The 12,524-nt window shown below is 65.5% G+C and overlaps 2 protein-coding genes across 22 annotated transcripts in view; both read left to right on the plus strand.

Annotated features, from left to right (window-relative positions):
• Positions 1-3,270, plus strand: part of ANO9 (anoctamin 9) — a 19,204-nt gene extending 15,934 nt beyond the window's left edge. For both annotated transcript variants that reach the window (XM_070564558.1, XM_070564559.1), the window contains exons 18-24: positions 167-297; positions 531-683; positions 1,513-1,660; positions 2,180-2,281; positions 2,362-2,455; positions 2,557-2,669; positions 2,792-3,270. In XM_070564558.1, the coding sequence (XP_070420659.1) occupies positions 167-297; positions 531-683; positions 1,513-1,660; positions 2,180-2,281; positions 2,362-2,455; positions 2,557-2,669; positions 2,792-2,819 (769 nt within the window). In that variant the 3' untranslated portion in view covers positions 2,820-3,270. The remainder of the gene's footprint in view (positions 1-166; positions 298-530; positions 684-1,512; positions 1,661-2,179; positions 2,282-2,361; positions 2,456-2,556; positions 2,670-2,791) is intronic.
• On the plus strand, positions 3,264-12,285 carry SIGIRR (single Ig and TIR domain containing). Of its 20 annotated transcripts, none has more exons than XM_070564572.1 (11): positions 4,418-5,374; positions 6,342-6,459; positions 8,217-8,367; positions 9,199-9,397; positions 9,894-10,027; positions 10,130-10,270; positions 10,568-10,711; positions 10,891-10,993; positions 11,058-11,208; positions 11,442-11,631; positions 11,947-12,285. In XM_070564572.1, the coding sequence occupies exons 3-11, from the start codon at positions 8,361-8,363 to the stop codon at positions 12,108-12,110; spliced, it is 1,233 nt and encodes a 410-aa protein (XP_070420673.1). In that variant the 5' UTR covers positions 4,418-5,374; positions 6,342-6,459; positions 8,217-8,360; the 3' UTR covers positions 12,111-12,285. The 20 variants fall into 20 exon arrangements, 16 of the variants coding, with proteins under 16 accessions (XP_070420678.1, XP_070420674.1, XP_070420666.1 ...); XM_070564574.1 differs by having other exon boundaries at positions 8,220-8,367; XM_070564577.1 differs by lacking the exons at positions 4,418-5,374; positions 6,342-6,459 and adding an exon at positions 3,264-3,755.
• Positions 12,286-12,524: the final 239 nt, after the last annotated feature.

The following is a 12,524-nucleotide window of genomic DNA, read 5'->3' on the forward strand; positions in this document are numbered from 1 at the left end:
GCCCCCCCCCCCCAGGGGCCGCCCAGCCCCCACCCTCCCCTAGGGAGCACCTGAACCCGCAGGCCTAGAGCGCCACCCCTCTCCCCATTTCCCAGAACCAGCGGTTCTGAGGGCCCCTCAGCCCCAGCACCCCTCCCTCTCTCCCCCCTGGTTCTTGTCACCCCAGGTGGCTGGCCCACAAGTGTCGCTTGAGGCAGGGCCGCATGTCCCAGGACCCCGAGCTGAAGGACTGGCAGCGCAACTACCGCCTGAACTCGGTCAACATCTTCAGCCTGTTCGACGAGTTCATGGAGATGAGTATGTGGTGGAGTTGGGGGTGTGGGGCTGACGGGGGGGGGGGTGCCTACGAAGGGGAGAACTTGCGGGAGGAGAGGCCAGTGCCGGAGGGCTGGCGGGTGGAAGGGTGGGTACTGGGGGGCTGGTGGGTGCCTGGTGGGAGGAAGGAACCTGGGGGGCTGCAGGCATGGGGGGGGAGGAGCTCAGATGGCTGGTGCCCCCCACAGCCCAGGTGACCCCCCATCTACCCCCAGTGATCCAGTATGGCTTCACCACCATCTTCGTGGCCGCCTTCCCACTGGCCCCACTGCTCTCGCTCTTAAGCAACCTCGTGGAGATCCGCCTGGATGCCATCAAGATGGTCAGGCTGCAGAAGCGCCTGGTGCCCCGCAAGGCCAAAGACATCGGTCAGGGCCCAACAGGGCAGCTGCACGGGGCAGGACGCTCCAGCTAGGGGCCGGGGTGGCAAGGGGCACTGGGACCACACCAGTCCCCTTGAAATCATTGCTCTATGCAACGGCGGCAAGACAAGCCCCCTCACCCCACAGACAGCCCCCCAGCCCTCTCCTGGGGTCTGCCAGGATGGGGGATGGGCCTGGGGTGGGCTCAGGCCCCAGGACAGGCAGGGCTGGCTGTACCTTGCCTGCACCACCCCTAATCCTCGGGGGCCCAGGCAGGAGAGTTAGACTCTAACAGCTGGGAGCTGAAGGAGGGAGGGGTCGAGCAGCTGGGGGCAAGGACTGAGAGCAGGTGGCCTCGGTCACCCAGACCCTAAGGCTAACCCTCCTTGAGTTGGACAGCTGTCAGAGATGAAGAGAGGGGATGGGGTGCTGGACGTGGGCAGGGGAGAGACAAGTGTGAAGGAGGCCCCAGTCTTGGGCCCAGGATAAGGGGTTCCACCCTGGTGTGGGAGCCCAGGAGATAGAGCAGGCTCGGGGCTGCTGAGAGGTTCAGGCAGAAGACGGGGGAGCGGGGAGACCTGAGCCCCTCCCTGTCCATGTCAGAAGAAGGGAGTGTAGGAGCGTGGAGACCATGCTCTCTCAGCCTTCGCCGAGGTCTTCCTCATCAGCGACCTGGCCCCACGGCTGCGATGGGCTGCAGTGGGCAGAGGCGTGACAAGGCCCCCTGACCATCCAGGCTCCCAGCCTGGGCGGATGGACGGGTGTGGGTGGGGTGGGCAGTACCAGCCTCAGGGCTTGAGGAAGCAGCCCCCTTCACCCCACTGCTGTGGCCCAGGGACCTGGCTGAAGGTGTTGGAGACCATCGGCGTGCTGGCAGTCATTGCCAATGGAATGGTCATCGCCTTCACGTCTGAGTTCATCCCCCGAATGGTGTACAAGTACCGCTACGGCCCCTGCCGATGGGGGCCCCGCCCTGAAGTCGAGTAAGGGGGCACCACCACACAGCCCCGGGGAATCTCAAACTGCCTGGAGACCCCTGGCAAAACTGGCCCACCCACAGCCCAGCCTCAGGGGAGTCCAGGGAAAGGGCTCAATCCTGCCAGTATTACCTGCATACCCCAGGCTGGAGCCCAGGAGAGCTGACTGGGACCCCACTGGGGATTAAGGTCCCAGACCCAGCCGTTTTCAGAGCAGGCACGACCAGAATGGCTCCCCTCCCAAAGTCAGGCCCTTCGCAGCCTGCTCAGTGCGAGGGCAGAGGAGTGCCCTTACTCAGCCCTCAGGGATCCCACCAGAAGGCTCCCCTCAGCTCAGGCAGGGAAGGCAGCTGGTGGTACCCAGAGGCCCTTTGGTTTCTCCCATGTATAGAAATGAAGGATGGGGCAGTGCTGTGCCCCTCCCTGACTGGCCCCCCCAGACATGGAGTAGCTCCAGGGAGGCACCCCAGGGCCCGAGAGGCCGCACCCTGTGGCCGACACACCCCTGCTCCTCTGCCCTCCCAGCTGTCTCACAGGCTATGTCAACCACAGCCTGTCCTTGTTCTACACCAAGGACTTCCAGGACCCCGACGGGATAGAGGACCTGGAGGATGTGACCGAGTGCAGGTTTGGACCCCCACCCTCCCCTACTCCTGTGAGTGCCCTCTGAACTCCTGACCCCTGACTCAGGTGCTTCCCCATCCCAGGTACAGGGACTATCGCAACGCTGGGGACTACAACTTCTCCGAGCAGTTCTGGGTCCTCCTGGCCATCCGCCTGGCCTTCCTCATCCTCTTTGAGGTGGGCGAGGACTGGGGCAGAGGGGGGGGGCAGCTCTCTCCAGCCCTCCTCTGGGACCCCCACCCCTGAAACCCCTGGTTGGCCGTCTCCACCGCCCCCAGCACGTGGCCTTGTGCATCAAACTCATCGCTGCCTGGCTGGTGCCTGACGTGCCCCAGATGGTGAAGAACAAGGTTCTGGATGAGAAGTACCAGAGGCTCCTGGAGAAGCTGAGGTGTGGGCGCTGAGGCCAGGCCCCAGCCTGGGGGGTGGGGGCAGCCAGGGTGAGAGGGAGCCTGGAGAGGCCCCAGGGTGGGGCCTGGCTCTGATCCCCACCAATCCTTTTCCTGCCTCCAGATCCAGTCCCAGGAGCACAGATGTGTAGGGGACCCCGAGCTGGTCAAGAGTTGCTGGTGCCCAGGAGCCAAGGCTCAGAGCCGCCACCACCGCCTCCTACGCCTACTGTGTAGGCCTGGGGGGCAGAAAGAAGGCCTGTGTGTGTGTGGGTGTATACGTGGGGTGCCCGGAGGCCCCTACACACGTGGGTCCGTGTATGTCTGTGGCTCAGGGCGTCTCAGGAGCACTGATGGTGGCTGTTCTGTCCGTTAGAGCTCGGGCTCGGCACAGCCCTGACTTGAACTCTTGAGTGACCCCTGCCACCCATGGAACTGACAGTGGAGTCTTCTCATGCGCTCACAACGCATGAAAACCCAGCCCATTTCCTGACCCAGGTCCTGCCCCACCCCGATTCTGGCTGGTCAGGGGCCCTGACCCCACCTCCCTGGCTCCCCTCAGCCAACAGAACTTTCTATAATAAAACAGGAAAAGACTCTTTATGTTGATTTCTGGGCCTCCGGTGGATTGCGTCTGCCCTCAGGGCTGGATGGGAAACAGGTCCAGCTGTGGAAAGGTCCGGAATGTGTAGCCTGGCCCTCCTCTGGTTTTCTATGGGCTTCCAAAGGAGGAGCGCCTTATTGAAGTCCTACCCTCCCTGCACCTGGGCCTCAGGAGCCAGAGTCAAGGCAGGCTTCCTGGAGGAAGAGGAAGAGCTGGGGAGGAGGGGGCAGAGCCACAAAAGGTGCCCTTGGGGACGGTGGAGTCTCGAGGAGTCCGGGGGCTCCGAGACTCTCCAGGCAGGCTGGGCCGGTTTGGCCTCTGCCCCAGGCCATGCGGCCCCGGCTCCCAGGGGCTGAGTGGACACTCTTGAGCGCCAGCCTTGGGCGCAAAGCGGGACACTTGGGTCCGCCCTCGGCCCTGGCTGCTGGGCGGGGCTGCACCTGCCGCCGCCGCCGGGGCTGTCGCCGCTGCGCACCTGGACCAGGTGAGCCGCCCCGCCTCGCGGTCGCGCGAGTCCCAGGTCTTGGCAGCAGGTGAGTGGCAGTCGCGGCTCAGACCCACGGGGATGAGTGGAAGTCGCAGGCTCCCGGGAGCGGGGACCAGGACTGGAGCTTGGGCGACCCGGGTGCGCCTCGCCCCGAGGAGCCTCTGGGCCATGGCGGACGCGGTCCCGCAGGAAGTGGCACGGAGCCGGGCCGGCTGACCGCGTCGCCCGGAAGCCCGAGCTCGTCTGCGTCCCGGCCCCTTCGGCCCAGGGTGGGCAACGGCCGCCCTTCCTGCTCCGCCCGACGTGGGTAGTGGCTTCCTCGTGATTTTTGCGCGGAAGAGGGAGGGGGAGGCTCTGGGCGTGCGGGGATCCCCACGTCCGCTACAGACTCGGATCCCAGGCCTGAGGCCTCCCGGGGCGCCGGGGGCCGACCGAGCAACAGCAGGGACTGCGGCCACGGGTCGCCGGGCGGAGCTCTCCCCGTCAGCTCGCCCCCGCCCTCCGTGCGCGGCCCCGCGCCCCGCCACCTCTGACTTCCGTGCGCGCTCCCACGCTCCGTCAGCGCGCTCCGACCTCCGAGCGCGGTCCCGCCCGCCCCTTGACTTCCTTGCGCGGTCCCGCCCGCCCCCCTCGACCTCCGTGCGCGCTCCCGCATCACCGCGCTCTCTGCGCACGTCCCCGCTCCCGGCAGCCCTCCGAGAGCGCTCCCGAGCCGCCCTCCGCGCGCGCCGCCGAGCCGCCTGCTTACCGCACAGGGAAGGTGGGGGGGTCCTAAGGCAGGTCCACCCCCGTGGGAGGCGGAGCGCGGAATGCGGGGGGTGTGGCAATGTGTGCCCGGGGAGCAGGACAGAGCCTCTGGGCCTGCGGGGCCACAGCCTCTTATGCACGTTCTTTTCTTCAGGAGAGACGTCCGGGGGCGCAGCAGGCGCCACACGCGGAGGGGCTGCGCGTTCCAGATGAGGGGGAGATGTTCGGAGACTATGGGGTGCTGAGCAGCACACTAGGCAGTGCGGAGGGAACAGGGAGCATGCGCTGGCCGGGGGCTAGGCCAACACCGAGGCTCGGGGACAGCAGCCCCACCGCGCGCACCCAGCTCAAGTGCCTGGAGAAGCTGGGCCTTTCTGGGAACCACAGGGTGTGGGGCAGAGGGGGTGGGAGGTGCAGGGAGCAGGCTTGGAGTCGAAGGGCCGGTCTGGAGAGTGCCGGAGGCGATGTGGGTGTTTATGTTCACTTTGGAGAGTGGGCCTCGGGGGCGAGGGAGGGTGAGAGTGTCCAGGCATGGCTGTGAGATGGTGGCACAGATGGGCACACAGAGCAGCGGGCAGTCTGGCAGGAGCTGCCAAGGCTGGTTGGGGACACGGGGGAAAGCCTAGTTCTTTGCTTCCTGCCTGGGTATCCTGGGCAGGTCAATGACTACCGGTGGCGCTAACCTATGCATTAGGTGCTTCGCTGTCCACCCTCTGGCGCCAGAGCCCACAGGTGCACCTTCGCAGCGAGTTTAGTACCAGCTCCAGCATGCATCGAGGAAGCCAAGGCTCAGCGGAGGAGAGGTGCCGTCAGGCTTCCTTCCCGCCAGTTCTGAGGTCCCCAAGCCCAAGATGCACCATCACCCAAAGGTCTTGAGGGCCACAGGGGGCTTTGAACAGGGCTGGGTCAGGGTCAGATCAAGGATGTAGGAAAATTGGTGCTGCACTGAGCAGCTCCACTGTGGGCCCCACCCCTGTGTGGGTGAGGGCAGGGTCCGGCTGAAGGGGACCCTTGCCCCCCCGACTTCTCTGGGCAGTGATACCAGCCACCTGTTGCTAGGCCCTGAGTCCCAGGTCAGTCTAGGGTGGGGTGGGGGAGTCAGTGGTGACAACAGGAGATGCTGACTGGCCCCCACCTGGGCTCAGAGCCCAGGAGCCTCTCTCGAAGCCTCCTGTTTGCTTCCTTATCTGGAAAAGGGGGCACTGCCCTCCCATGACTGCCTGAAACCAAGGTCCACATGATACCACAGCCGCCTTGTAACTGCTCATGGTTTAGGGGCTATGCCTGGGAGGTAGACAGGGAGGGGCCAAGGGCCCTGCTCAAGGCCCCATTACTGGTAAGAGTTCCACAGGACCCCCTCCCGCACAGGTAGGAGGCTGCTCACTTAGGCCAGGGGGCACGACATGGAGACTCCCTCCCCTCCCGGGTGTGGCATCATGGGGGGTGTCCAGGAAGCGGACCACATCGCCCAGCTGGCCCTCCTCGTGTGTGTGCAAGATGGCCCTGACTGGGGGTCTCCTTGCCAGCACCCCCGCACATCGCCCCGGGCCCCAGGCCCTCTGCAATCCCCCCAGGCCTGGCTGCGGGAAGTAGGGTGCCTGGTGGGCTGGGGCGGGCCCCAGAGGAAGGAGCCGCTTGACTCAGAGTTACAGGAAGAGCGGGGCAGGCGGGGCGGCAAGAACCACCAACTGCCCGCCCGCCTGCGAGGGGTGGGTGCCTGGGTGGGGTTAGGGTTAGGAGAGGATGTGACTGCGAGGCCAGGAAGCTACGAGGAAAGCTCTGAATAAACGCACAAACAAAAGCCAGGTCCTCACCGTCCTTGGCCATGCGTCCCAGACAGCTGTGGTGCTTTGGACCGGGCTGGGGGCCCAGCTGAGCAGAGAGCTTGCTCCCAAGCACACGCCAATGACCTCAGTGACCGACATCCCCCCCAGGAGGAAAAAGCCGGAACCAGGTGACTTTGTGCCCTCCCACTCAGCCCCGCTGCTCCATGTGTGCCTGCATCCTCATCCTCTGACACCGTTCCCGCCTGAGGCCTGTCCTCGGAGTCTGGCCTGGCGCAGGGGAGGTCCACAGCATGTATGGGATGTGTGTGCACACATGTGTGTGCCTGTGAGAGTGAGGGGTGATGGGAGGCTGAGTGTGCGCCACTGGCGGCCAAGGGTAGGTGTGAGGTGCACTGTGTGGGGGGTGGGGTGTGTGCAATGCTCATGGCTGTGCGCCCTGTGGGAACTGTTGCAAGTGTGTGCACTGTGTCCAGGTGTGTGGCCCACAAGAGTATTGGAGGTGTGGAGAGTGTGCATGTGTGCACATGGACCAAGATAGGAGTTTAGTGCAGGTGTGCAAAGAGAGAGGGCGGAGTGTGCAACAGAGACTGTGCAGGGTAGAGGTGTGCAGGGGGAGGACACCTGGCACCTGACCATGCAGTTGGGCCTTAACTTTCGGGAGGGTCGGGCTGCCTTTCCAGGGTAGGAGGTCTGAGCGTGCGGAGGTCAAGAGACCACTGCAGGAGTTGCCCTGGGACCTGCTGGGCTGGGGCACGTCCTTCTGGGCATGCTGAGCAGGGGTGTGAGCTGCCCAGTCCTCCGCAGCCCCTCAGTGGGCTAGCTCTCCTGCTTCAAGGGCTTTCCCAGGACTGCCCTCCACCCTGAAGGGCTTCTGGAGGGAACCTCCTTGGGAACGTGCCTGATGCTCCAATTCCTGAGGAAATTCCAGCCCCTGCAAAGCCTTAGGGGTCCAAAGGGCAGGGAAGACAGCCCGAGGGAGCCAGGGAGAGGGCCTCAGCTCAGTCCCCGCACTCGGCCCCAGTGTGTCCACTCAGCAGGGACGGAGCGGAGTAGGTGCTCCATGAGTACTGCTGGACCAACGGGGTGAACCTGGGCACCCGGGAGGAGTTGGCCTGGGGCCTGCTGCCAAGGAGGCTGTCAGTGAAGGCTCCGTGCTGGGGGCTTCCCACTCCCTCCTCTCAGCCAGCTCCCTTTTGTGTCAGGAGGCACATGTGGCTGCTGCCAATCTGGGCCAAAAGTGGTCCCAGACCCCGCATAGGAGAGAAGAGTCACCTGCCGGTGGGGTGGGGGCTTCCCTCGGAGCACTGGAAGGACAAGTGGACAAAGTCTCTGGGTTTGGAAATGACAAATGGGGGGCATGCGGGCACAGGACCCAGAAGGAGGGGTGCCCCGTGAGGCCTCTCGCAGCGGACTCGGCCCAGCCTGGCCTCCACGACCTTGCCTGGCCCAGGTGTTGTGTTCACGTGCACATGTGTGCCCGCGGGGCTGGGTCCAGAACAAAGTTTTACCATTGGGAGCGTGGCTCAGGGTCAGGCCGCCTGGCACTTGTGCCCCTCAAGCTCCCAGGGCCTGGCTGAGTGCAGCCCACACTGTAGCACCCCTGTATGTGGCAGCCCTCTCCCCGGCGACAGCGGGAAAGAGGCCAACTCCTGGCGTCATGAGGGGTGCTGGGGGGGATGCACATCCACTGCCCCACCCTGGGCCATCACAGCTGCCCTGGGGCAGGTGGAAGTCTGTCCATGTGCCCCTCCCAGCCCCCTGGGCTCTGTGAGGTAGTGCCCACTCTGGCCATGTGTAAGGTGCTGGAGTCTGGGTGTCCTGCTGGCATCTATGAGGACCCTGGTGCAGAGGTGGTGCTGTCTGTGGCCGAAGTTACACGTTAACTCACCCTGTTCTTGTTTAACTTGTTCCCTGGGAATGGCAGCAGCCTGCGACCCATCCTGGCACCCTGACTGACTGGTCACAAGGACAGAGAGTGAGTCCTGCCCAGCCCTTGGGATACCGGTTGGCTCGGCCAAGTTGCCCCGTGGAGCCTGGGGTGGCCCCCCGAGGAGGTCCCGGCCAGACCATGGCAGGTAGACGGGTCAGAGAGGGACGGCACGGGCCCCACTCCCACCCCTGCCCCTCAGGCTGGCTCCACGCTGCGATGCTGCCTGGGCTTTCTGCTCGGCCTCAAGCCAGGGGTACAAAGGCCTCTGCTCACCACTCCCATGGCCCACGGTCCTGACCCCAGGGTCAGGATGGCCCTGAGCCCTCTCCCACCCAAGGCCTCCAGGCCGGGCCCGTGGGGGTCAGTAAAGCTCAGGGGTACTGGGAGTGGGCGCTGGTGGGGGACATGGGGAGCGAGGTGGGTAGATGTGGGTTGCTGGGAACCACACTACCAAGATGATGGTGGTCATCTCTGATCCCCTGCTAGGGCTCATCACCCTGATTTAAAGGTGAAAGAGTTCAGCTGTCAGGGAGGTGGGAAGGCTTGCCTGGGGCCAGGAGAGGGTCCTGGAATCCCAGGCTCCCATCTCAGGCAGAAGAGCCCCCAAACCCACGGAGCCTGGCCCCTCACCTGGGTGAGCTTCACAGCAGTGGGCAACAGGCGCACAGGGGATGTGGGGGCCCATGTTCTGGGTGGACGAACAGCCAGATGGGCCCCGCTGGGCCGCATGAGTCAGCTCAGCTGTGACTAGCCACTGTCCTCCGTCCCAATGTCCTCTCAAGACCCAGCCACTGCTGGGGGAAGACGTGCCAAGCGCCAGGCTCTGTCCACCATAGGACTTGTGGATGCCATGGTGTGGCTACCAAGCAACCCACACCACTGGCCATCTTGTTTTTCCCTGGCCCGCAGTCTGTCTGTGGACAGTGGGAGCTCGGCATCCCAGGCACAGGTAACCCACTGGGTGCTCTCTCCGCAGGTGTCTGCGACAGGGCCCCTGACTTCCTCTCCCCGTCTGGAAACCAGGTCCTGTGGCCTGCCCTGGGCAGTGTGGTCACTCTGAACTGCACGGCCTGGGTGGTCTCTGGGCCCCACTGTCCCCTACCCTCAGTCCAGTGGCTGAAAGATGGGCTGGTGCTGGGCAATGAAAGCCACTACGACCTCCATGAGGACTCCTGGTAAGAGGCCGGAGTGTCCGGGGCCAGAGTGACCCCCCTGGACACACCCATGGCCAGTGGCCTCTCTGACCTACACCTGGTCTACAACTACCTGGACTTGCGCTGGGGAGTGACTGCCCAGACATGACATGACAGAGTGCCACTCTGGACGCAGACTGAAAGTCAGTGACCGCAGGGACTGATGGCCCTGTAAACACTCACTCTGTAGACCACCCAGGGCTACAGGTGCCAGCAGAGGGCCTGAACGAGGCACTGGCCGCCGGGCCAAACCTGGGATCAGAGGACCCTAGGACCCAGACCCAGGGTTAGGGTGATCGTCCCCAAACACATCCACACTCCTCCAGGTCCTGGCCACTTCTCATAGCTTAAGGCCCAAGGGCTGCCCAGGAAGTCCAAATCCACAGCTTCCCTGGGTGAGCCCCAGACAGGTGGGGCTCTGGGGTGCCCACTGATGCTCTTGGGCCCCAGGTGAGAAGGTGTGGCCTGGTCTCCCCAGGATCAAGTCCAACTTGTCAGAGGTGCTTGCGTCCAGTGTCCTGGGGATCAACCTGACCAGTACTGACGACTATGGGGCCTTCACCTGCTCCATCCAGAACGCCAGCTCCTCCTCCTTCACTCTTCGTAGAGCTGGTGAGGGGCACACTGGGTCAAGGGCAGGAGGGAGGCCTAGGGGCACCTGGGGAGCGTAGAGGCTGGGGAATGCAGTGGCTCAGTCTGCAGCTCTGTCCCCAGGCTCAGCAGGCCACGTGGCCGCGGTGCTGGCCTCTCTCCTGGTCCTGCTGGCCCTGCTGCTGGCAGCGCTGCTGTACGTCAAGTGTCGGCTCAATGTGCTGCTCTGGTACCAGGATGCGTACGGCGAGGTGGAGATGAACGGTGAGTGGGGGATGGACGGACGGGAGCTCTGGGGGAGTGTGGGGGGGGGGCGCGGGGTGACCCGGCGAGGGAGGGGCGAGCATGGTCCAGAAAAGGGGCCAGGTCGGCATGAGGGCGGCGGCCGGGATCCGGCCCGCGGGCTCCTCTCGGAATCCCGCGCTGGGGAAGGCTTAGGCGCGGCCGGTGGCGGGACCCGCGGGGGCGGTGTCTGGGGGGCGGGCCTGCGCCCTGACCGCGGGGAGACAGTGGGGAACCCGGGACAGGAGAGTGGCCGCGCTGACCCGCCGCCGTCCGCAGACGGGAAGCTCTACGATGCCTACGTCTCCTACAGCGACAGCCCCGAGGACAGGAAGTTCGTGAACTTCATCCTGAAGCCGCAGCTGGAGCGGCGCCGGGGTTACAAGCTCTTCCTGGACGACCGCGACCTCCTGCCGCACGCCGGTACCGCGGCGCCCCGCCCCGCCCGGGCTCCACCCCGTCCCTGCCCGCGCCCCGCCCCCCAGGCGCCCCGACCTGGTCCCGCCCTACTTCTCCTAGGAGCCCCGCCCCACTCTGGTCCCGGGCCCCGCCCCTTAGGGCCCGGCTCCCGGCCCAGCCCCGCCGACGCCCGGTCCCCGCAGAGCCCTCGGCCGACCTGCTGGTGAACCTGAGCCGCTGCCGCCGCCTGGTCGTAGTGCTGTCGGACGCCTTCCTGCGCCGCGCCTGGTGCAGCCACAGCTTCCGGTGGGTTCCGTGCGGGGCGGGGGTGAGTCCCGGCCGCGCCCGGCCTGACGGTGCCGCCCCGCAGGGAGGGCCTGTGCCGGCTGCTGGAGCTCACGCGCCGACCCATCTTCATCACGTTCGAGGGCCCGCGGCGCGACCCCGCGCACCCCGCGCTGCGCCTGCTGCGCCAGCACCGCCACCTGGTGACCCTGCTGCTCTGGAGGCCCGGCTCCGTGGTGCGGGGGCGGGCTTGTGGGGGACCCCCCAAGGGAAGCTGGTGCGGGGGGCTTTGTGCGTGGGACCCCGTGGGCGGGGGCTCCGTGCCTGGTGCCCCAGGAGGGGCCTCTTCAAGGTCCTGGAGCCGGTGAGCGCGATGCATGGTGTGTCCTTTGGGGCTGGATGCCGGGGGCTTCCAGCGTTCGCACCCCTCTATGTGCTCACACGCCAACCGCCCCACCCTGGCCCCCAGACGCCTTCCTCCGACTTTTGGAAAGAGCTGCAGCTGGCGCTGCCACGAAAGGTGCAGTACCGAACGACGGAGGGAGATCCCCAGACCCGGCTGCAGGATGATAAGGACCCCATGTTGATCGTGCGAGGCCGCGTCCCGGAGGGTCGGACCCTGGACCCGGACCTGGACCCCGACCCCGAGGGGGACCTGGGTATGCCCACCCGGCCCCACCCCCCACCCTGAGAAGCTCGGCCTGCCGTGGAGGGAGGCTGCGCAGGGTTGAGGAGCCCAGAAAGGGACCCAAGTGTCGGGGACTCCTCTCTGCAGCCCGTGGATGGGCCTGATCTCTCACCACCCCTCACTGCCTTTCCCGGAGGCACTCGGGCCCAAGGCCTGGCTGGGAACCTCCAGGATCTCAATGCCACCTTGAGGAGGGTGAGCAGGGAGTGACCCCCAGGCAGGGGGTCCTGGCAGAGGGCAGGCTGTGGGCAGCCCAGCCTCAGGCCTGGTGGTGCCCCCTCCCCAGGTGTCCGAGGGCCCATCTTTGGGGAGCCATCAGCTCCACCGCAGGCAAGTGGGGTCTCACTTGGAGAGGCCCGGGGCAGTGAGGTGGACATCTCGGACCTCGGCTCCCGCAACTACAGCGCCCGCACGGACTTCTACTGCCTGGTGTCCGAGGATGACGTGTAGTCCCTACCTGCTGGAGCCGCAGGATCGCCAGAGACAGCTGGGGGCCGGGGTGGGTGGGTCTTTTCTCCACTCAGCAGGATCATGACCAGCCTGCCTGCAACTCTGGGACCCTCAGGGACAAGGGGTGTCCCCTGCCCTCCTCCTTGTGCCAGAAATAAAGTCCTTTTGGGTCCTGCCTGGGCCTCAGCCTCTCCTCTCCTTCTCTGGGCTGGGCACCCATCACTCCCATCTCAGGCTCTCCTCATGGCCACCTGGTCACCAGATCTGGTCATCCTCTGAAACTCACCCTCTCTCCATCCCCCTCCATCCTTAGCCAGCTCAGGTGTGTCTCTGGCAGTAGCCTTCTCAGGCCTCCCAGCTTGGGGGCCCCTGTTCCCAGCCTGACTCTCACCCAGATACATCCAGGGGTGAGGC

The sequence above is a fragment of the Equus przewalskii genome, chromosome 11 (genome assembly GCF_037783145.1).
Source record: "Equus przewalskii isolate Varuska chromosome 11, EquPr2, whole genome shotgun sequence".
Classification (NCBI taxonomy): Eukaryota; Metazoa; Chordata; class Mammalia; order Perissodactyla; family Equidae; genus Equus; species Equus przewalskii.